The 24,746-nt window shown below is 35.1% G+C and overlaps 4 protein-coding genes across 5 annotated transcripts; all 4 read left to right on the forward strand.

The window, feature by feature from the left end:
- Positions 1 to 1,141: 1,141 nt before the first annotated feature.
- On the forward strand, positions 1,142 to 4,950 carry LOC124382066 (low affinity immunoglobulin epsilon Fc receptor-like). Of its 2 annotated transcripts, none has more exons than XM_046844162.1 (9): positions 1,142 to 1,373; positions 1,483 to 1,578; positions 1,816 to 1,905; positions 2,200 to 2,262; positions 2,339 to 2,401; positions 2,483 to 2,554; positions 2,754 to 2,908; positions 3,000 to 3,111; positions 3,783 to 3,954. In XM_046844162.1, exons 1-8 carry the CDS (start codon positions 1,307 to 1,309, stop codon positions 3,093 to 3,095), a joined length of 702 nt encoding a protein of 233 aa, XP_046700118.1. In that variant the 5' UTR covers positions 1,142 to 1,306; the 3' UTR covers positions 3,096 to 3,111; positions 3,783 to 3,954. The 2 variants fall into 2 exon arrangements, with proteins under 2 accessions (XP_046700118.1, XP_046700117.1); XM_046844161.1 differs by lacking the exon at positions 3,783 to 3,954 and adding an exon at positions 4,130 to 4,950 and having other exon boundaries at positions 1,144 to 1,373.
- A 1,024-nt stretch (positions 4,951 to 5,974) lies between these two features.
- LOC124382133 (C-type lectin domain family 3 member A-like) lies at positions 5,975 to 8,913 on the forward strand. Its single transcript, XM_046844255.1, has 8 exons — positions 5,975 to 6,057; positions 6,172 to 6,228; positions 6,392 to 6,490; positions 6,738 to 6,827; positions 7,224 to 7,295; positions 7,452 to 7,606; positions 7,698 to 7,801; positions 7,895 to 8,913. Exons 1-8 carry the CDS (start codon positions 5,988 to 5,990, stop codon positions 8,055 to 8,057), a joined length of 810 nt encoding a protein of 269 aa, XP_046700211.1. The 5' UTR covers positions 5,975 to 5,987; the 3' UTR covers positions 8,058 to 8,913.
- A 6,715-nt stretch (positions 8,914 to 15,628) lies between these two features.
- On the forward strand, positions 15,629 to 17,936 carry LOC124381810 (C-type lectin domain family 4 member E-like). The gene is made up of 5 exons (XM_046843681.1): positions 15,629 to 15,712; positions 16,719 to 16,790; positions 16,943 to 17,097; positions 17,192 to 17,301; positions 17,435 to 17,936. Exons 1-5 carry the CDS (start codon positions 15,688 to 15,690, stop codon positions 17,595 to 17,597), a joined length of 525 nt encoding a protein of 174 aa, XP_046699637.1. The 5' UTR covers positions 15,629 to 15,687; the 3' UTR covers positions 17,598 to 17,936.
- Positions 17,937 to 20,012: 2,076 nt separating this feature from the next.
- On the forward strand, positions 20,013 to 24,006 carry LOC124381807 (CD209 antigen-like protein E). The gene is made up of 8 exons (XM_046843678.1): positions 20,013 to 20,080; positions 20,175 to 20,234; positions 20,327 to 20,419; positions 21,367 to 21,456; positions 21,583 to 21,654; positions 21,781 to 21,935; positions 22,030 to 22,142; positions 22,241 to 24,006. The coding sequence occupies exons 1-8, from the start codon at positions 20,041 to 20,043 to the stop codon at positions 22,419 to 22,421; spliced, it is 804 nt and encodes a 267-aa protein (XP_046699634.1). The 5' UTR covers positions 20,013 to 20,040; the 3' UTR covers positions 22,422 to 24,006.
- Positions 24,007 to 24,746: the final 740 nt, after the last annotated feature.

Here is a 24,746-nt window from a genome sequence, read left to right on the forward strand (position 1 = left end):
GTCTTTCTTTTGTGTTGAATTACATCACTGACTCGTTCTGTCTCATCCACTTTAGCCCCATACTACTTGTTGCCTTCTGCAATGCTTGTTAGCTTTGTAATCAAGCCTACAACTGTGGTGTGTGTGAGAGCCAGGAAACGATACACCAGTGGTAAGATGAAAAAGCTGCACAATGACAAGAAACAGGTTAATGGGCTGAAAACAGCACACGATGAGAAGAAAAAATATCGATCAAGTCAGCAAATAGATTAAAAGTAAAGTAATGAAATATACGAAGTAGAAAGTACAGATTAATTAATAAGGAAGTGAAGTACAGATAACAGAAAAATCTACTTTATTACAGTAAAAATATTTGTAACTTGTTACTTCCCATCTCTGATAGAAATAAAAATTAAATATAGTTAATGTGCAGATTTACTGTCATCTAAAAATAACTCAACATACAGATATTATTGTCTAAATAACTGGCAACAAAAGTGGGTCCAAAGCGTCAATATTTTGTGTGAGCACCATTGATATCCAGCAACGCCTGGAATGGAAATCACCAGAGCTGCACAGGTTGTTGCTGGGATCCTCTTCCACTCTTCTATAATGACATCAAGAACCTCAATAAATGGTGTTTTTTTTGTAAGCTAAACCTTGATGCAGTGTCGGTGTTTTGATTACTATGAAGGAATATTAAAGGATTAGTAATAATTTCACTGTTTAAAAAAAAAATGATTTGCCAGAATTTTTCAATGCAGAAATATTAGATTAGAAACAGAAAAACAGAACATGGCTTCTTTGCTTTAGCAAAGAAATAAACCCTAAAAACAAGATATCAAAACTATATACTAATCCATTTTTGCCACTGATTTCCTATTAATATAAATGTTCCTTATTTGGGAATGCAATTATTTCTACTGTTTTAAATGGACAAGGTTTATTGTTATTGGCAATAATTTCAAGACACCACCACAAAAAAACAGACAGAAGTGGAACTGCTAAAGGAACACAACTAAGTAGACTGGAAGTAATAAGAAGCAGGTGATAATCATCATGTGTTACCTACCTGTTCAACCCACCTCCTCTTCTTTTCAGCTGCCACTTAGCCACACTTCCCAGTACCACATGATTGCTGTTTTGCAATGATGAATATATGTGTGAGGCGCTGCCCTCTAGTGGTTAATAAAGTTATGACCGGAAGGGCGGCATGAACTGCATGTGTCCTTCATTAATCTTAATTAATGATTTTCGCTATTAAATTTGAATACTTTGCGATTACTACTGCAAACACAGGGTAAGAATTTACTAGTGAAGTTAGGAAATGGAAAATGTTGATGAAAATGATCAACCCAGAAGCATTGGGAGACAAAACTCTCATTTGACAACAGGTAGATATTTGAATTGTTGATGAAATTTTGTCACGTCTTTTTGTTTGCTTGACCATGTACTGATTCTCACTTCTAGTTTAACGAAAGGATACAAATGTGCTTATTTCAGCCTCATTTAATTACAAGATCATCATCATTATAGCAGTTCTTGGTCTTCTCCTAATACTTGGTGCTGTATCGTCACTCTGTGCAGTTGGGATCTTGTGTGAGTTTTGCTTCATTTTCTTTATCATTGTCATACACCAAACAATCATATATTGTACCACCCATTTAAACTAAAAATGCACAGTATGGATTTTCTGTTTATATGTTAACCTACGTAATCTAATCTTAACTATTTGTTCCATATATGACGGAATGACCAAGTGCTCATGAACTTTTGGTGCTTGGCCCCTTAAAAGTATTTATTTATCTATGATGGTGTTCTTTTTTTTTTTAACAGATTACAATAAAGTTGCTTCCACTGCGAAATTAAGTGAAAAACATGAAAATGCCACAGAAAAACTGATTGTCCTAGAAAACAAAGTCAAGGGTAAGAGGTTTCTGAAGGTTTTCATGTCTGCTTCAGTGATGCCCAGTTTTTATATATATATATATACTTATCACCTCCATCATAGCCATCAAATGCATCTTCATTGGCATGTCCTCATTACAATATACTTTAACATAGGATTCAATAGCAGTCCATAGATCTTTTATACAGTCTGCTCTAAATACACAGCAGTTCATCATTGGATGAACATTTATGAGGGAATTTTGATTTAAGGTGATGACACAGTGTCCTTGCTTCTACCTTGTATCAAATTAAACTTTCTTTGTCCATCAGAAAAAGACAGAAAGTATGAAATGCAAAAGATGAAGCATCACGAGCTTGTCTCTCCCTGCAATGGTAAGACTCGTCTTTTCCTCTGCTTCACTTCTATTTATTAAATTGTACATTTTGCTCAAGAAATGTTGTGTATTAGAGACAGAAAGACCTTATAAAGAACTGATGTCAAAGCATCATGATCTCGCCTTCGCATGCAACAGTAAGAACTGTCTTTTTATTTTTATTTTTAAGTTACTTCTATCATTGAACCCATTTTTACATTAAAGCACTTTTGTTTTAGAGTCAGAACAACAGTATGAAAAGCTGAAGATGAGGTATCAACGAGTTCATGAACTTCTCTCTGTATGCAAAGGTTAGGTTTTCCCCTATAGTACTTTATCTTCTTGTGTATTTATCTTCTTGTGGTCTCAGCATGGTTATGAATGAGAGAGTGGGTTTATAATTGTGTTTTTTGTTATATATAATTTGTACAATATTTTGAAGATGTGTATATGCACTTTTGTCCAAGTCTCATTAATAATTTTTTTTTTTTAAACTGTTCATGAATAAAGAAATCCAAACCTGTTCGCTTTGTGAGAAAGGATGGAAGTCGCTTGGTTTGAAGTGTTACTACTTCTCCACTTCTAAACTGAACTGGACTCAGAGTAGAGATGAGTGTGTGGAGAAAGGAGGCCACCTGGTGATTATAACCAGCCGAGCTGAACAGGTGAGTGTAGTGGACCACTTTACTGCTTCTGATGCTTTCAATCCACTTTTGTGGGTTACAGGTGTAAGTTATGTGATGTTTTCTTCATTAGGATTTTGTAGCTTCGCATATTCAAATAACGCACTGGATTGGCCTGAATGACTTGGACACTGAGGGACAGTGGATGTGGGTGAACAACCGTTGTTAAAGCAGATGAGCGTAATGTAAAAATCCATTTACTTTTACACATTTTATTCTGTAGCTTGCACACACACCCTGATCAGGCATAACCTGGACATTATACAGTGCATCCAGAAAGTTTTCAGTGCTTCACATTTTCCACATTTTGCTTTTACAGCATTATTCCAAAATGGATTCAATTCATTATTTTTCTCAGAATTCTACAAACAATATCCCATACTGACAACATGAAAGAAGTTTGTTTTGAAGTCTTGAGTTCAGCTCAACTCTTGAGTGTCAATGCAAAGGCTGTAAAAACTTATGTACGTGATTTCTTTTTTTTATTTTGAATAAATTTGCAAAGATTTCAATCAACCTTTTTTCATGTTTGTCATTATGGCGTATTGTTTGCAGAATTTTGAGAAATAATGAATTGAATCTATTTTGGATAAGGCAGTAACATGACAAAATGAATTAATGAAAGTGAATTGGCAAAAAAAATGGAATTATTTATCTCTTCATTAAAGCACCTGTTAGTGGGCTGAATATATTGGGCAGCAAGTGAACATTTTGTCCTCATAGTTGACGTGTTTGAAGCAGGAAAAATGGGCAAGCGTAGGAATTTGAGCGGGTTTTTAACAAGGGTGAAATTGTGACGTCTAGACGACTGGGTCAGAGCATCTCTAAAACTGCAGCTTTTGTGGAATGTTCCCAGTCTGCAGTGGTCAGTATCTATCAAAAGTGGTACAAGGAAGAAACAGTGGTGAACCGGCCAAGGCTCAGTGATGCACGTGGCAGGCGAAGGTTGGTCCGTGTGGTTCGATCCAACAGACGAGATAATGTTGGATGGGTCTCCCTTTTGCTGCAAAAACAGTCCTGACCAACACAATATTAGGCAGGTGTTCATAATGTTATGCCTGATTGGTGTGTATATAAAGTTATGCCATGTGTGTGTGGACTTTGCAAGAAATGAATTAGTTGTTTAGGAAATTATTCTGTTTTCTGTAAATATTCAGTTTTTTTTTTTTTTTTTTTTTATGTATTTATTTTTTATATTTGGAGGTTCTGGTATACTGCTCCAGAGGGACCACATGAGCCTGATAACTGGAAAATGCGAGATCCTTTTGGAGAGAATTGTGGTGCTCTGGGGGATGAGAATGGTAACATACATAAATGGTTTGACGCTTCGTGCAAAAGGTTAAAAAGGTACATCTGTGAAAAGTAAAGCACTTTCTCCTTTTACTTGCATTGCAGTTACTTTTGTAAATACATCATGTTTAGCTGTGGATTGTGTTTTAAACATGAAAACGACCAGCTTTACTTTTTAATACATGGCTCATTTGTGACAGAAACGCATCTTTCACTGCACTGTAAAACAGCATTGAATTTTTAACTCGCTTCAACCTCTAGATGTGAGAGATTGATTTGTATTTTTCCCTGCTGTATTGTAGAAGTACTCTTCTTTTAAAAGTTATTCATTCAGTTCTAATAACTCAAATGAATAACCTGCATGAGAGATTTTTTTTCCTTTAATTTATCCTTTATTTCTGTATACATCGCAATTTATTGTTGGTTTATTCTAGATTTATTTTAAAGTTGCTTTTGAATAACCATTAAGAGAAAAATGTGTGTTTAAAATATAATGTTTGTCTTTTTTTGCATGTCAATATCTAGCAGACTAAAACATCCAATTTGGATGTTTTTAACTCTCAGTATACTGTAGATTAAGGGAACATTTAGGTTCTCCTTTTAATTTGTCATTCATCTGTAAGTACTAATGCTATGTTCATTTACTGATGGTAGTGTGTATTGTGTAGGCTAAACTAGATTTAATGTTAAGTTGCTTTCAATAACTACAAATTAAAAGATTATATATACTGAAATTGGTGTAATTTGTCTTTTTTTTATTTAAATTTTTTTAGAAATGATTATTGTCAGTGTTTTAGTTCCAGTACAGTACTGGGTATACTTGGATTATGGAAACAGAAGACCGGTTTCCTGGGTTACATTCACTTGATGGAGGTTGCCACTTGTGGAGAATCCATCAAAAACAGTACAGTTAAAGTTTTAGATGAATAATTACTGTTTAAAAAATCTTGTTTACCTTTTAGAAAATGCAGACACCCCTAGAAACTGTAATCACTCTATTTGCGCTGTTCTTTACTCTAATATCATGTCTAACAGACCGAGGTGGTGGAATGAACTTCCCCTAGATGTCTGTACGGCAAAGTCTCTGACTATTTTCAAGCGACGATTAAAGACCTACCTTCACCTGAAACACTTAGATTAGCACTTTCCAAGTTTGCTTTGCAGAATTCAAGTTATATTTTTATATTAAGTTTGTAATCTGGCGTACCAGTGTAGATATATTCATTGCTAGAGACTCGAAGCACTTTTGTACGTCGCTCTGGATAAGGGCGTCTACTTTCTTTCGGCTTCTCCCATCAGGTGTCGCCACAGCGGATCATCCGCATGTTTGATTTGGCACGTTTTTACGCTGAATGCCCTTCCTAACACAACCCTCCCCATTTATCTTGGCTTGGGACCGGCACTAAGAGTGGCGGGGTTGGTTCCCTGACCGGGGATCGAACCCGGGCCGCAGCGGTGAGAGCACCATATCCTAACCACTAGACCACCAGGGGACCAGGCGTCTGCTAAATGCCGCAAATGTAAAATCTCATTAAAATGTCTCCTGCAAAGAAGTGGGCTTTATTCAGCAGCAAAATGTCACTTCTCAAATTAACGTGTTGAAAGTTCTGACTTTCGCAGGGGACAAATTGTATATCTATAATACAAATATATGAATAGCCACAGCACCGGATGTTAAACAACCACAAGAAATAAAGAACCTGTGGTGCAACTGACTTCTGGTGTAAAAGTGTGTGAAATTTGTACAGTCGAGTTCAAGTGAGCTACAGAAATGCAAACCATCTATAAAGAGATCAGTTTTGACAAAACTGATCGAAAGAAAAAATCTCCTTCTCCAACAGGTAGATATCTGAACTGTTTATGAATGTAAGAATGTTTCCGGTGGTTTAATTGTAAAAAAGTTTATATTAAAAAAAGTATATGATAAAGAATAATCTGTTTATAACTAAACACAGAAGAGGATGTTTATGTGAATACAAAGGACTGGCAGCCAAAAACCAAAAAATGCACAGGTATTTATATGTTGATTATACTGATTATTATAGATTTACTTGGCTGAAATTAATTTTAACTGGCTAACAATTTGGTTAAGATTCATCTATCAGAAATCACTATTGGACTTGAGATGTTTTGAAATAGCTAAACAATTTCTCTCTGATATCCCAAAACACACAGAGTTGAAAAACAAGAAAACAGGAAAGATCTTCATATCTGTTCTTGGTCTCCTCCTCATGCTTGTTGCTTTATCAACAATGTGTGCTATAGGGATCTTTTGTGAGTATTGCTCATGTTTATCTTTGATAATAATATTCAAGAAATACTCATTTGATTCCTTAAAATTCTTGTTTTATTAGTATTTTGCATTGAGGAACACCAGTAAATAGATGGAAACTGCAGCTTGTCATGCAAATTGAATACACACTTTTAACATGAACGCATACATTGTATACATGAACAAATTAAAATGTAGTTTTGAATTGATCTACATATGAATTAAATCCTGAATATTCTTGTTCAACAGATCGCAATAAAGTTGTCTCATATGAGCTATTAAATAAAAAGTATGCTGATATTACAGAAACACTGATGTTGATGAAACACAAAGTCAGTGGTAAGCGAATTTTCAATGCTTTGTTTCTTCGAGATTGTAGTGTATATCAATTTTAATATAATAATTTAACCAAATCATGTCATATTTTATTTTTGGTAAATGCACGTGTTATTTGGGGGCCAAGCACTAATGAATGGCAGGTACCATAGAACCAGAAATTTGGCACACGCAAGTGTTTTATTAAAAAGAATTGACCGACACCTTTAGAATTCTGTTTACACTTTGTCATGTTGGGGTACTGAGTGTAGATTAAGGAGAAAATAAATGACAATGACAAAGTTGAATCAAATGTAATGTAACCATCGCTGTATTATATCCTTGCACGCTACCTTTTTCAAAGTATCATATGGTATTTTTCTGTACGCTCATAATGCATGAGAAATTTCTTTGTCTTAGAGACAGAAAGACAGAACGAAGAACTGAAGGTGAAGTTTCAACAAGTTCAGGAAGATCTCTCTGCATGCAGTGGTAATACTTTACCCATCACTTCATCACACAATTATATTAATAATAATAATAAACTTTCATAACATATTGCACATTGTATTATATTATGCAAAACGATGTATGTGCATGCGAAGTACTGTTTACAATCTCATTTTGTTTACTTTGTCTTGTTAAAAGAAATTCAGAAAGGCAGAAAATGTGAGGAAGGATGGATATCTCATGATTTGAAGTGTTATTACTTCTCCACTTTTAAATTAAACTGGACTCGGAGTAGAGATGAGTGTGTGGGAAAAGGAGGCCACCTGGTGATTATAACCAGCCGAGCTGAACAGGTGAGTGTAGTGGATCAATCTACTGCTGATGATTTCATTCTATTTGTGTGGATGACAGGTGTAAACTGTGTATTATTGTTGTCTACATTAGAATTTTGTATCTTCACAAATTGGAAAAACACACTGGATTGGCTTGAATGACTTGGAAACCGAGGGAAAGTGGGTGTGGGTAAACAACCAGGAGACCAGTGTAACGTATGAACATTGTTCACTTACATACAAATTCCTGTGTAATATAAATAAACTGTACAGCAGACTGATTACAGTCTTTTTTTTTAATCTATAAAGGTTCTGGTATCGCTCCCCTGAGGGAATAGATGAACCTGATAACTGGACAAAAGAGGATCCTTCTGGAGAGAACTGTGTTGCTCTGGGGAATGACGAAGGTGGCACAAATAAATGGTTTGATGCGTCTTGCCGTAAGCAGAAACAATTCATCTGTGAAAATTAATATCTTGGGTGCTTTTTAGCTAAAAATAAATCATTTTGAAAAATCTGGATAGTTTGTTTGTTAAATCTGGATATTTTCTATTGTAAAATATGAACATTGGCTTCATTGTATTAAAAAAAATAAAAACTCTAACTAACTCAACCTTAACCAAAGTTAACCATGCTCCTATATAAAATGTTTTTTTATTTTTTTTATTATAAAAGATCATGAATTTTCAAACCTGCATGTTCAGATGACTTATGGTTTTAAAAATGGTTATCTAAGCTTGTTTAATTCTCTAGAACATTAGTGGACAGTTTGAGATCTTGTATATTGCTTTTCTATTGCTGCCTTGAGAAAAGCCAACATTTGACAATAATCTGATTATCATCAAATCAAATTTTACTTGTCACATACACATACATACAGGGTACGACATGCAGTGAAATGCTTATTACGGCTTATTAAAATGCATATCCAGTGTTTATTTTCTTGAAGTTATAAGATCAGTAATGTTTAACTCTGCATCAGTTCTGCAGGAAGTGAGAAGAAACGATATCTATACAAAGTCTTATTTCCTTGATTTACTAGCTGACATTTTAGTGATATTGATTCCTGGAAATCTTTATTAGGTGTTAATTTCTCAAAATCTAAATTAGCATTAAATAAATATACAGCCCTCGACAAATTAAAGGTAAAACTGATTCACCAGAAAAGCGTCCATAAATTCTGCAAGTCTTCTAAACTTACTGAATGGATGAACACTGTTCTTCTAAAAGAAATGACTAACGATTGATTGTTAAATAACAACCCAGTAGAGCTGAACAGAGCAACAGGTTCAAAATTTGTCATTCATCTGTAAGTACTAATGCTACATCATGATAATGAAACTCGATGTAATGTTAAGATGCTTCGAATTATTAAAGAATTAATAAAACTTTGCATAGCATGAATCTATCATGTGTGTTTAATTACGGGTATTTTATTTAAAATGCAGCAATATTTGGTGCAGGAAACATGCATTGCATTACAGACACTTTAATGTTTTGGCTGATCAGTGTGCTGTATATTTTTTTAATATGTAATGTTTTTTATTAGAATGAAATATAATGCATTGGTTTTTATGCACTTGAAGTCTTTCTGCATTACTGAATAACATCTTCAGCAGAAGCTGTCAGATTAGCAAATTGTGAATACCCCCCCCCAAAAAAAAAAAACAAAAACCACACACACACACACACACGCGCGCACGCACACATACGCACGCACGCACACTCAGTACGTTATCTTCAGATTAAATCTCAATAAAATAATCAATTAGGCTGAAAAATTAGTAACAGCACCACCTATTGGTCAAAGGATACAATAACATTAGTATGTTATACAGTAGATTTTAGTCTGAACATCTGCCCTTTTTGTTCTCCAAACCTTTCCAATCTTTACAAGATATGGCTCACATTCAGACAATTTTAATACACTGACCCATGCAAACAAGTCAAGTTTATTTCTATAGCGCTTTTCACAACAGACAATGTCTCAAAGCAGTTATACAGAAATTAACAGTTAAGGTAAATGGTGTGTATTTATCCCTGATGAGCAGCCGTAGCAACTGTGGCAAAGAAAAACTCCATTAGATGTTATGAGGAAGAAACCTTGAGAGGAACCAGACTCAAAAGGGGAACCCATCCTCATTTGGGTGACATCAAGAGTGTGATTATAAATCTTTCAACAATACAGAACACTGCAGTATAAGAACTAATTATGAGTAATGTTCTTTCTACAGTCTTTAAGTCATTGTGGTTATAAAACTAGGAGCTACTTAGCAACTCATAAAATAGCTCAACATTTGAGATCATCACAGTTCCAACACCAGCTTCTCCATGCCAGAGCCTTTAAACACTCAAAGAGGTCCAATGTCAAAAGTCCACATGAAGTGGGATCCAAATGGTGCTGGTACGTCTCTAGATGGTTCAGGATGTTTGCGAGTTCGGCATCTACTTCTGTAAAGGTCCACAATCTCCACAAGGTGGGATGTGACTGGTGCTGGAGCTACCTCATGATGCCTCGGGATGGGTAGAGAAAGAGAAGCAGTGGAGAGAAATTAGCGTAGCTGCTGTTCATGATATTAACAGCACAAGTTGATAATGTGCATGTGATCAGATGTTCTGGAGCACAAGGTTATGATATGTGACGTGTGTTATGTGTAGGCTTTGCTAAAAAAATACGTCTTTAATCTGCACTTAAACTGGGTGAGTGTGTCTGAGCCCCGAACACTGTCAGGAAGACTATTCCACAGTTTAGGAGCTAAATGTGAAAATGATCTACCACCTTTAGTGGACTTTGCTATTTTAGGAACTACTAGAAGTCCAGAGTTTTGAGATCTCAGGGAGCTGTAGCGTGTTAGAAGACTGGCCAACAACAGGCCGTATTTCCCTACACTGTGCCCTACACTGTATCCAGTGTATGTCTATGAGTTTGCTTAATGATTTGAATGATTCTGCCTTAGATTTATTAAAGAATTGTTTTTCCTGCTTTTGCATCCATTCATATCTCCACTAGGTGGCAGCTGTCTCCAAACTGATACATATTTTCATGCATTTAAACTGAAGAGCCTTTATTAATCAGTTAGCCTGGGAACAGTCTTTGTTGTTAAGCAATATATATTTTATCATTCATCAGTAATAATAAACAAAAACTGACAAACACCACAGCATAAAAGTCTGCAACAGACTCAAACATTTACATTTCTTGCATTTGGCAGACACCCTTATCCAGAGCCACTTACATTTAACTTCTTCATACAACTGAGCAGCTGTGGGGTTAAGAGCCTTGCTAAGGTTCTGGACTGCCAGCATGGTGTGTCTGGGATTTAAACTTATGACCTTTGGATCTAAAGTTCAATGCCATACCCACTAAGCTGCCACCTCCCACATTTGTTTTACACTACTAAGCTCCAGGATCTAATTAGTTCCTCTTTGCAAGTTTCACACCAGTATGTGTATTATTTACTGTAACTTTGTGCAAGTGTGTCATCACACCAGTTAGTGGTCAGACATTTTTTTTACAGGAAGTAAATAAATAATTAAATAACTATGGCAGACTCATAAGATACAACAATAGACTCAAAATAGAAGGTTGCAATTCACGTCAATTTGGACCTCTTCATCTGAAACGTTACCTGTGTGCGTAAATAGGTCAGAATCTGCCACTGCACCAATGCAGATCTTAGCAAATGAAAACATTTTACATAGAAAAATAAGTGTATGCCCCATTATTCAAGTATTATAAGAATAAATCTAAGATTAATATTACACCGGCAAATTTTTTTAAAACAAAAGAAATAAGCAAAGCTACTCTGCATACTGTCTGGCACAGTTTTAGAGGTTGAAAGAAAATCCACAAATCTACATGTGCAATGAATGTAGCATGCTGTAAGTTTATGATTAGTGCTGAGGACATTTCACACATCGCACACACTGTGGCAGCTGAACATCTCATTTCTAAATATAAATAGTGACAGTAACTACAACATTTCCTGACGTCATACTGTTCAGTTTATACAGTGCTGTAAAACATGGCCTTGGAGATAAAAAAAAATGAGATATGAGAATGCCACAGCGATGTTGCAAGAACTCAAAGTCAAGGTTAAGTTGTTTTAATGTTTACCTGCTTGCCATTAGTAATTTATTTAAATTATACACGATTATTCAGATGCAACCAGTGTTAAATTCTTAACGTTTATTCATGTCTTCCATTGTGAAATAACACCATTAACAAAGCACATTGGTGTCTATTGCTCTCATCATAACATGAAAACATCCATTGAATACAAAAATTGTTGGAAATATGTTTGTGTATGAATGTTAATGATCCGCTTTGGCGACCCCTAGTGGGAGAAGCTGAAAGAAGATTCTTGTTCAACAGATCAAAACGTGAGCTATTAAAAGGGAAGTATGCTAATCATACCACAACACTGATGAACGCATAACCACATTTAGTGTGATTTGTCCCATTATATTAAAACAATCAAAGATTATTGTTAAGTGGCAGAGTTTTGAAAAGAAAGAAACTCTCCATACTGTCCAGCACAGCCTGAGATCCTCCAAGTCAATGTTTGCCAAAAATGTAGCATGATTAGTGCTGATTCTGAATACACGTATACACTATATAACACCTTTTGAGTATGCATGTATAACACTCTTGCACACATTTTGTCGGTTAAATATCTCATTTCCGTTTTTAAACAGTGACAGTAACTACAACATTTCCTGACATCATACTGTTCAGTTTAAACAGCATTGTAAAGCATCGCCTTGGAGATGAAGAAAAAGCATCTTGGTCCAAAAGGTAAAAATCTAAACCTTTTTCAATAAATATTTTCTGATTGTTTTATTGACACATTGTATTTGATCAGGCATTAGAAATCAAATCAAAATCAAATAAAATTTTATTCATCACAAACACATACATACAGGGTACGACATGCAGTGAAATGCTTTATACGACGGTCCGGCATGAGGGGAATGGGGTGGGGGGAAGAAAAAGCAGATAAATAAAGTATAAAAAACTATATAAAATAAAATATAAGGTATAAGGATATATAAAAATAGGTATGTAAACAAAGAGAAAAAAATGTATATACAAATAAAATCCTTATGGCAGTACACAGTGAAACAGTAAACAATGTGTACCAAAGTGTAAACAATAGACAATTTTAGTGGTGGGTTGTCCATAAAGTGTCCGTGTGCAGTATGGAGTGGTTTAAAGTGTCCATAAAGTGTCCGTGTGCGGTATGGTGTGGTGTAAGGGTCCATAAGTGTCCGTGTGCGGTATAGAGTGACCATAAAGTGTCCGTGTGCAGAATGGTGTGGTATAAAATAAATAAATATAAAGTGTACTTTGCTGTGCAAGTCCAGAGTTTAAAGTGACATGGTGCGAGAGGTGAGGTATGTACAGAGAAGAGGTGTGATGATGGAGTGGACCAGCTTTTAGATCCTGGGTGTTTCCTGGTTTAATGACTGAAATCCGTATCAGAGCTCTTTTATAGAAATATATATATGACTGTATAATGCTGCTGCCATTAGGTCCAGTGTGTCTGGTAGTGATGCAGTGATGAAGTCTCTGACCAGTCTCTCGAAGCACTTCATCACTATTGAGTTCAAGGCTACAGGGCGGTAGTCGTTGAGGCAGGCGGGCTGGGGTTTCTTCGGGACAGGAACAATGGTGGACTGTTTAAAACATGAGGGGACGACAGACTGTTCCAGTGAGAGGTTGAATATCTCAGTGAACACCGGTGCTAGCTGGTCAGTGCAGGCTTTCAGAACCCGACCTGTGATGCCATCTGGTCCTGCTGCCTTCCTGGTATTCACTCTCTTGAATGCCCTCCTCATGCTCCGAGATGGTGAATGTGTTTACCTCTCCGGCTCTCTCGGCGTGCACGCTGGTTGTGCCGCTAGCACCACTAGCGTGGTTAGCTGCAGCCTCGAAACGAGCGTAAAAGGTGTTTACGAGCGTTAAAGGTGTTTATGACAAGGAATTTAATATTCTAAGAGCAGGAACCGAGGATGATGATCGTGAACTGGCATCAAAACACAAAACGCCTCCAGAACATCTTCCTTTCGATAATAATAAAATATATACTTGTTTTATTTATCGAATTTTATGGTTACATGAAGATTTAGTTTCCCCTCATTGTATTTCCTGGGATATTGAGACAATCACTGAGACTTTTCTCTCAGGTTTCTCTGACCACAAAAAAATCTGCTCTTAGTCACCTACTAATGCTTGGTGTTTCATCAGCACTCAAGGATCTTTTGGGAGTATTGCTTGATGTTCTAATTCAAGAAATCATGATGTGATTTAAGTTTAATGATAATTTAGACGTTATTTATTTAATATGTACACTATATAGGCAACAATGCTTTCTGGAGTGGTTAATAAGCCCATGCAGTGATTTACAGAATCATGACCATTTTGAATGAAGATCACAGGCATCTCATATTGATTTACATGCTTGTCCAATTATATTCTTAGAGGTGAGATTAGTGTTTGTATAAACCAGAACTGCTAAAAGATGGATTGGCTACTCTCCTTCAGCCGTATGTGGTAATCTGAGAATGGTGCACTAGGATTGACTGGAACATCATTCAGAGTGTATTCCACCTGTATCACTGTACTCCTGTGATAAACTCCTGATCAGCCATGACTTTGACCTATATAAAGATCTTTCTGAATATGAGTGATGAACGCACTCTAGTGTGATTGATGAATTGTTCTTTTTGTGAATTCTAATGGATGTACATGCAACACTACCTGATACAGGTTCATATAAGTTTTCAGTTGAAATTTTAATATCCACCAATGCAATACTTTGTGTTTAACTAGTTAGTTGTAATTAACAAAGCTGGTGTGAAGGCAAACTCTAAGGTGTCACTCTAGTGCGCCTCAGAAATTCACAAGCCTTAGTGCCGGTCCCAAGCCCGGATAAATGGGGAGGGTTACGTTAGGAAGGGCATCCAGCGTAAAAACGTGCCAAATCAAACATGCAGATGATCCGCTGTGGCGACACCTAACAGGAGAAGCCGAAATAAATTGTTGTTGTAGTTTTGACCTCTTGGAAATGTCTGGTAGTAAAAAAAGGTATAATCCAACAGGTAGATATCTGATTTGTTATTTACCAACAGGTAGATATCTGATGTTTATGCTTTTACAGATGTTTGAAGAATTGATTTGTAATAGGATCTGGATTTTCTTTCTGCTCACAACCAGAAACAGAATGCAATATTTATATGAATACAAAGAACTGCCATCCAAAGCCCAATATATCCATAGCTGAAATATATTTTATTGGCTGACAAATTGGTTTACATTCATCTGTAAGACTGGGATTGTTCATACTAATATATATATATATATATATATATATATATATATATATATATATATATATATATATATATATATATATAAATAAATGTGTGTGACTGTCAATGTGTGGGTGGATTCAGCTGTTTGGAATTGGATTTTTGAAATCCAGCTGCATAAATATCAGCTGCGTATATTTATACTTCATATATTTCAACTCCAGTCCAATCCTTAATAAATCTGATATCTTCAGCAAATCATTCAATCTTCCACGAGTTTGATCAGCAATGCTAGGGAAAAATTGAAAACTCAAAAAGTGTGCCATCAGGAATCTCTCTATAGGACAAAGATACTGTATTTAAAATGTATGTGACTTTTTTTTTTTTTTTTTTAAATCAGAGCTGAAAAACAAGAAGAAAACAGGAAAGATCTTTATATCTTTTGTGAGTATTGTTATTCATCTTTATCTTTATTATTATGCAACACACAACAAGAAATTAACTTAAAATGACTTAAAACTTGTGATAATTCAATCGCAAATTATAAAACCAGTCTTAAATTCTTAAGAGCAAAACTGCAGCGTGTTACTGTTTCAAAGCACATGAAACAAACTAGACTGTTCTTATCCAAGCATAAAATGTACCCTGTACACTTTAATGATTCTTTTTTAATTTTAATTTTAATTTTTTTATGAATTTAACTCTGAGAACTCTTCTTGACAGATCACAATAAAGAAGTGTCACATGCGATATTAAGTGAGAAGTATGCTAAAATTGCAGAAACATTGATGATGCAAGAATCCAAAGCCAATGGTAGGTTGTTTCAAAGACTTTTCTATTTCCTTTAGTAGCTATAATTTATCTGAGGTAACTATACAATTTAGTGTTTAAGCATCATGTTTGATCATGTACTCTTTTCACAAATTTCATCAAAAACCCCAATTCCAAAAAGGTTTGTACAAATGTGCAAAATGTGAATATACAGAATGCAATGATTTGCAAATCTCATAAATTCATATTCTATTAGAATAAAACAAAAATACATTCAATTTAAATTGAGACTAGAACAATTTTAAGCAAAAAAATAGGGAACATTTTAATTTGATGGCTGAACAAGTCTTAAAAATAGTTGGGACAGGGCCATGTTTTCCACTGTGTATGTCTGTCCTTATACGACATGTAAACTGTGTTCACAGAAAATGATTTCTGAAGGTGTTAATGAGCCCAAACAGTGATTTCCATTACAGAATCATGACTGTTTTAAATGCAGTGCCACCTGAGAGCCCTTGTCCCCTGTGCACAGAGATTTCTCCAGATTCTTTAAAACTATTAATGATATTATGTACTGTAAATAATGAGCTATTCAAATGTTTTGCATTATGATGTTGAATATTTATTCTCAAGTTGTAGACACAGTCTTTCACAGATTGCTGACGCTCTGCCCATCTTTACTTCTGAGAGTCTCTGCTTCTCTAGGATATACTGTTTATCTGTTTTTAATCTGTATCTCAGCAACAAGTTTGCTTACTGACAAAACTTTGTAGTCATGAAGCTGAGAACAGGCTACAAATTTAGTAAAAGCATTTAGTATTCAATGCACTGTTTAAAAGGAATCCTTCTGCATCAACTGTAACTTGTGAAGGAGTTTATGGGTAGACCAAAAAAACAAAACACAAAAAGAGTATTGTAATAGTACATGTGTAAGATAACAAGAGCATGAACCATAATAGCAGTGCTCCTTTTTGAGAGGGCCAGGCAGAGGAGATTTATTTGTGGTAAGACTTTTGCACATCTAGAACGCATTTTGCATTTGTTTCAGAGACAGAAAAGCTGTATGAAATACTGCAGAAGAAGTATCAGCGATGTCATGAACATCTCTCTGCATGCAAAGGTCAGGCTTTTCTCATGTAGTACTTCCATCATCAGAAATCCCAGACTTTGGTCTTGTGGAATTGCCAAGCAATTAATATTTATTTGCACTGGTTTTTAATTGTACAGAGATTTTGCAGTTTGATTAAAATTTTAAACTGTTTTTAAAAATAGAAACTCAAAACTGTAAACTTTGTGAGGAAGGATGGAAGTCTCTTGGTTTGAAATGTTACTACTTCTCCCCGAATAAACTGAACTGGACTCAGAGTAGAGATGACTGTGTGGAGAAAGGAGGCCACCTGGTGATTATAACCAGCCGAGCTGAACAGGTGAGTCTAGTGGATCAATTTTGCTGCTACTGATTTCATTCCATTTGTGTGGGTTACAGGTGTAACTGATGTTTGATGTTATTTTTTACATTAGGACTTTTTATCTTCAAAAATTCAAATCACACACTGGGTTGGCCTGAATGACTTGGAGACTGAGGGAAAGTGGATGTGGGTGAACAACCAGCCTTTACAAGAGCCTTTAACGTAAGATCTGTGTACATAGAATCTATAAAATCTGTTATTTTTAAGGATCCACAATGCTCCAGCAAAACCTTTACAACTTTTTGCATGAAAATAATTGTTCAACAAATTTAATACATTTTTTCAATCTATAAAGGTTCTGGTTTAGCGCTCCAGAGGGACCAAATCAGCCTGATAACCGGAAAAATCGAGACCATTCTGGAGAGAACTGTGGCACTCTGGGGGATGAAAGTGGTAACATAAATAAATGGTTTGATGCTTCATGTAAAAAGCTTAGAAAGTACATCTGTGAAAAATGAAAGACTCTTTTTACATGCATTTTTGCCTGATATAACTGGTGTTTTTAAGAAAAGGTTAAAAAAATTCTGATTTGATATTGTAAAACAGCAACAGGGGGGAAGTTGCATTCAGCCTCATTCATTTATTTAGGTACACTGCAACAAAAAGCTTGTTTGATAGTTGTTGCATGTGGGAGCCGTAGCCTGGGCCAATGACAGGCTGAAGACAACTGAAACTGAAAAAAGAACAACAAATTTTGAGTCTGATATTGTAAAATATCTAACAATTAAATGTATCCCTGCACTGTGTTTTCAACATGTCCCCAAACAGCTTTATTTTTAAATACATGGCAACTGTGCACTGACAAAAATAAACATTTTACAGCATTATAAAATGGTATTGTATTTTTTTAGCTTGGCTTGCCAACTAGATCTTTAAAATATGATGCGACATCATATATCTACAGTACGATATATTTTGGTCTGCTGTCTTGTGGAAGTGTTTCAAACTGCATTGGATGGATGAACACCTGACTTTAAAAACCTGTTTACCTCAATTGGAACAACCCCATCATATAACAGAACAACAGATTTCTCCTTTCATTTGTCACTGACCTAATTAATGGTAAAATGAATTAATAGATGCAATGTTATGTTTCTTTGAAAATAAATAAAGGGAAATAAAAAAAATGAATACAACTTGCCTTAAAATTATAGTATTACATGCAGTATATAAGAATTACATCTTCATTAGTGTAAGATTACAGCCACTACATGGAGACAGCAGGACAACAGCAAAATTCTTTTACAATTTTACATCTTCAAACTAAATAGATTCACCAACAGAAATGTTTACACAGTACATTTATATATATTTAATATGATGGGTGAAATTTTATATACTTTACATGAACAAGGACATACTGCATATTACATATATTTGATCTTTAAATCTTCAATTTTTCAATCTTTGTAGTTACTAATTATCTCCAGAATTCCTTTGTAAATGTCAAGAATCCGCCAGAAGGACCGATATCATCACGGCACCAATCCTGAATTTAGCAAATGAAAAAAATGTAAATAGAAAATAAGTGTACAAGTGAATAAGATAATTATTCTAAGGTTAATATTCCACTGGGAGATTTTTCCAAATCAATAAATAAGCGAGGCTATTCCACATAGGTTTAGAGATTGGAAGAAAATCCCCAAATGTATATTTGCAATGAATGTAGCACAAGTCTATAATTAGTCCTGAGAATGTTTTCATACGTGACTCTGAATACTTGCATATATAACACTAAAAAGTCTTATTGGTTTAAGTGTTAAGGCAATTCTGATTTAAGTGTTGAAATTCTAGTGTTGTATACAAAGAAAATCACACTATTGGTGTTAGAAACTGGTTTGCCTGAAATTGCCTCAGTGTTCCAGCAGTGCTTGAATTGAGTCTTATGGGGGTCCCCAGTTGTGTAATTCATATTTTTTTACTAAAATAATCTTGAGGACCCCCCCCAAAACTATTTTTTACTTGTCATGGGTGTCCCTAATGCCTTTTGGGGGGTCCCGGATCCACCCAGCCCACCCTCTACTCGAGCACTGGTTCCAGGTATCCAACACTCTCCAGTTTTAACAATTTTTCCACATGCAATTTTCTTTTCTTTTTGTAATAAAGAAAGAACAAAGGTAAAAGAATTGAAAGTGATTGTTATTAAAAACATGTATGATGTTTCAGTTGTTAGACCTCATGATTTGAGGTTCTTTAAGCCCTTTGATGTTAAAATGGCTTATGGTACAGAGTCACTGTTTTATGTTGTATCAGACAGTTGTGTCGTGTAGATAATGAGGAACAGTTATGAGCTACCTCATGTTCTAGGAGGTTTTATGTTTTAGGAGGTTTTGGGAGGTTTTATGTACAATGTCATTGTAGAGACTGCTTTGAGTGCCTTGTTGCTTGGCAAATTTGATTTGAAGCTCTGTTAAAGAAAAAAATAAAATGTATTCATTGCAGCACTTTTTTGGACTGATCATTGGAGGAGTGGTAGATGGTAACCCTAAAAGATTATAGCTATAACTAAAGTATTCATGCCAGTGGTCTAAATACTAAACACTGATTTACTTTTTTTTTTTATATTTGAGAATATCAATGTTTTGGAGAAACATATTTTCATCATACTGGTCTATATTAATGCCAGTGAATCCCCTTGGCCCACACTAGAACCTGGGCTCAGGACTATTTTCACGTGATAGTATATAATTTAAACTTGGGGCCTATAATTATAAGCAATCATAAATTGGTGTTATATATGCATGTTTTCAGAGTCATGTGTGAAAAATACTCATCACTAATAATAGACTTACATCATGCAGAGTGTCCGTTGAACCATTCCATTTCCAATTATAAATAGTGACAGTGACTACAACATTTCCTGTTCTACAACATTATACCGTTTAAACAGCTTGGTGAAGCATGGCCGTGGAGATGGAAAAAAAGCATCATTATTCAAAAGGTAGAATCTCAAACTTTTCAATAAATATTTTGATTATATTAAATATGACACATTTTCCTGAACAGGTAAATGACAAGAAATGTATCATTCTTAGAAACAAGATCCGAGGATGGTGATTATATGAACTGGTCTCCAAAACACAAAACAGTCTCCAGTATGTCGTCTTTTGATAATAAACAAATGTATACTTGTATACTTGTTTTCCAGGATATTGACATAATGAAATAACTAAGCCTTTTATCACAGGTTTCTCTGACTGCGAAATAAACATCATATCTGCTCTCGGTCTCCTGCTGATGCTTGGTGTTTTATTAGCACTCTGTGTTATTGGGATCTTATGTGAGTATTGCTTGATGTTAAGAAAATGAAGTGTCTCATTTAAAGCGAGTGCATCAAAAAACATCCTTTCACAATTGTGTCCCAGTTATTTTGTACATATTGTGTATATCCCCTTGTTGCCTAAATGTATTAACAATTATATTTAAAAAAATAAATCTATTTTTGCTGTAAAACAGATGCTAAATTAAGTGGAGATTGTTAATTTGAATATAGCACATACAATAAATTTAGCTATGATGCAAATTAGCATTGGGAATAATTAGGCATAATGGTAATCAAACAAAGATTCCAATTTCAGGTATGTAGATTATTTTATTGATGCTGGTATTGATCATTTATTACAGTTCAGATCCTCCAAATTGGTGTCAAGAGCATCAACGCCGTGCATGAACTTGTTGTACAGGCTGATTATGCTTAGGCATTCAACAGACACTTTCTTTTTCAACTTTTCATTTAGTTATTTTTGTTTGTCTACAAGGGGATAAAAGGCTTTTAAAGACATTAAATGTAAGTTGTTTAGAGACAGAACCAATGAGAAAGTTTTAATTTTTAACCACAAGCAAGTACTGCAGCAAAACAAAACACAAAATGTAACTGCAATTCATTAGTTGTAATATTGTATATACTTTATTATATTATTGCATCTACTATTAATTTATTAATTTTTAGTCAAAAAATAAATATTGTAATGAAATATGTGTGTGTGCGATGTAACTTAACAGATACACAGTTACAAGAATATAATGAGATATGAGGTTTTGGGAGTCTTGGACCCTCATAGAGTCCTGTTGCACACCAAACATCATTTTAACTCAGTTGTTTAGAATCTTATCTCCTAAGTTACTTATTTGCATGACAGCATTAAAAACCCACATGACAAGCACAGTTACGCTAATATTAAACACACATTTCTCTTTTGATTTAACTCTGGTGTTTTTGTTTTACAGATCACAATAAGAGATTTTCCTTTGAGATATTAAGTAAGCAATATGAGAATGCTACAGCCACAGTGATGATGCAAGAACTTACAGTCAAGAGTAAGTTTTTTCAAATTTGACCTGCTTGCCATTGGTGCTCATTCCTTTCACCTGTGTCTGATTAGCCTGGGAATGTGGCACAAGTGACAGGTTTATTCTCATTATCAAAACCTATTTTTCATTTAGAGATGGAAACACTGTATGAAGCATTGAAGGTGAAGCATCAGCAAGTTCAGGAAGATCTTTTGGCATGCAAAGGTAGGACCCCCCCCCACTCCATTCATTGTGAATGTGTTGAAAACAAAATTTATGACAATTTCATAGCAAAAAAACAAATAATAATGGCCAAATTCTCACTATTTCTTGATCTCATCTTGTCATAAGCAACTCAAAACAGAGGACCATGTGAGAAAGGATGGAAGTATTTTGGTTTGAACTGTTACTACTTCTCCACTTCTAAATTAAACTGGACTCGGAGTAGAGATGAGTGTGTAGAGAAAGGAGGCCACCTGGTGATTATAACCAGCAATGCTGAACAGGTGAGTGTAGTGAATCAATCTACTGATGCTGTGTTTCATTTGACTTGTTTATGTTACAGGTCTAAGTAGTGTTTGATGATGTTTTCTGTATTAGGTTTATGTATATTCACAAATTCAAGAAACACATTGGATTGGCCTGAATGACTTGGAGACTGAGGGAAAGTGGATGTGGGTAAACAACCAGCCTTTACAAGAGACTGGTGTAATGTAAGAAATACTCAGCATCAGGGGGGTCATTTTGAAAATGATAATATAAAAATGCATTTAATAGCAAACTGATTCCAATTTTTATTTTACCCATGTAGGTTCTGGTTTAGTGCACCAGAGGGTCCAAATGAGCCTGATAATTGGAAAATGGTGGATCCTTCTGGAGAGAATTGTGGTGCTCTGGGAAATGTGGCTTCCACAAATTATTGGTTTGATGCATCTTGCAGTGAGCTGAAAAAGTTTATCTGTGAAAAGGGGAATAACCCTAATTCATTTTAACACATTTTATTATGATTTTTTCTATAAAAAACATGATCACAGCTAACTCTAAAGTTAAATGCAAAGTAACCTTGGACCAATATCGAATCTATTATATGTTGTATATTTTTAATAAGTTAAAATGTCCTGAGTTTCAAAACTTAAAGTTTTAAAATCTAAGCTTTTGTTCTAGACCATAAGATGATGCTATGAGATCATGTATGTAGATTTTCTCTTGTCACTTTGCCTACATTTATAAATCTCCAGCATTTATTTCCTTAAATAGACTGAACATTTATAACATTGAAGATGTTTAGTGACTCATTCAAGGTTCTGCCTCAGTTTTGCTGAATAGTGTGAAAGTCAGGGATGAATATATTTTTTCACAGGATTGAATCCTATTGCCTTGACTTTTACTTTGAAATCAATATTAGTCATAAAAATATTTAGTAGATATAATTTACAGATGATTAGGTAGTATGCATTATATGTTATATGCTAAACCAAATGTAGTGACTTGCTTTGGAAAATTAAAGAAATATTAAAAGTTTGAGACCTAAAATTAAATGTTTCTATAAATCTATGATTTGATGCCAGTGTTTTAGTTGCAATACAGCAATATTGTGTTATGAAAACAGAAGGCAGCTTCTTCAGATATGCTTTGTGACTGCAATTCAAAAAGAGATTTGACGTTTACAGTCCCACAGACTGCAGGCTAACAAATGGCAGCAAGTGAATAGTCAGTTCATGTCCTGGAGGAGGAAAAATGGTCAAGTGTAAGAATCTGAGCAACTTCCCAGAGGTTAAATAGTAATGGCTAGATCACTGGGTATTCAAATACTGATCTCATTGTCTACTGAGTAGAAAAACAGGAAAGATCTTGATATCTGCTCTTAATGATTGGTGCTTTATCAACTCTATTTGGAAAGTATTTACAGCAATACCCTTTTTGAACATTTTTTCGTACAGCCTTATTGCAAAATGGATTAAATGTATTATTTGCCTCGAAATTCTACAAAAAATACCCCATAATCACAACGTGAAATAAGTTTGTTTGAAATCTTTGAATATTAGTTACCCAATACTGAATTACTCAAAACTTTGTTGATGCACATTTGGCACCAATTACTGTCTCAAGTGTTTTTTAGTTTGATGATACAAGATTGGCACATATTTTTGGGCAGTTTCTCCAGGTCTTCTTTGGCTCCATCTGGTTGGATGGGGAGCGTCAGTGCACAGCCATTTTCAGATCTCTCCAGATCAGACGTTCAATCGGGTTGATCAGGTAGTCTTCTAAAATAACACAAATATAATAATTAGTTCACAGCAGTTCATATCAATGCATATCAATGAACAAACACGTGTGATGCAAACATACAATCAGTCATCGACTTATAAATGATTCTCAATACAAATCTTATTAGTCCACATAAATATTGCTCACTGACATTTATCAATATGAAATATTGTGTTATCTCACTTATACAGAACGTAATGGAACACTGCAAGACCATTAGCATTTATAGTGCTAGCATAAGCTTCATGAAAACAAGGATATATTACACAATGAAACAGGTAAATGAGGAATCAAGTAATAAAAACAAGGTTAAAGAACGTGTATAAATATATTTGTGTGGGAAATTGAAGTTCCAGTTCCAAAATGTTCAGGATTGTGGTGCACGCTTTTGGGTCGGCGGCCATTTTGCCATTGTCCCTGCGCCACTCGGTATTTAAGGACACCAAAGCCATTAAATGACTGCCAGATTATCTTACTGGCTCCTCATGTCCCTTAGATAAATCTTGCCACCCTGCCTGCTCTGGTTCCTGTCCTGATCCTGTCGCTGGTCCCTGATCCTGTCTCTGATCCCTGTTTCTGGTTTGAACTCTGGACTGTTTCTTGGTTTGTGTTTTTTGTTCTGCCCTGCCTGCCTGATTACTGGTTTGGTCCTTGGGCTGCTTTTTGGTTTGTGTTTTTGCTCTGGCTTATTTTGCTCTGTTTGCCGGCTTTTTGGATATTTGGACAGTTTTAGATTTTTGATACTGGTTCCTCCTGCATTGTCCGTCTGCTGGCTCTTGACTTTGTACTGTTTTTTTTAGGACTCAGTTTTTGCCCTATTAATTTGCATTACATCCCCCCCCCCGCCTCTTTGCACTTTATAAAATACCATTTCACCATACCATTGTTGCATCCTGTATTTGGGTCTTCCTTCCAGTCACCATCACTGACAGTATAATCTGGACCTGCACCAAGCCTTCTGAGAGGCAAACTATTTTGAGTATTCAAGTCTTTTTTTTTTTTACAAAACCAATGTAATTAAGTTTATTAAATGCATGTTTAATGTTTAA

This window comes from Silurus meridionalis, chromosome 29 (assembly GCF_014805685.1).
Source record: "Silurus meridionalis isolate SWU-2019-XX chromosome 29, ASM1480568v1, whole genome shotgun sequence".
Lineage (NCBI taxonomy): Eukaryota > Metazoa > Chordata > Actinopteri > Siluriformes > Siluridae > Silurus > Silurus meridionalis.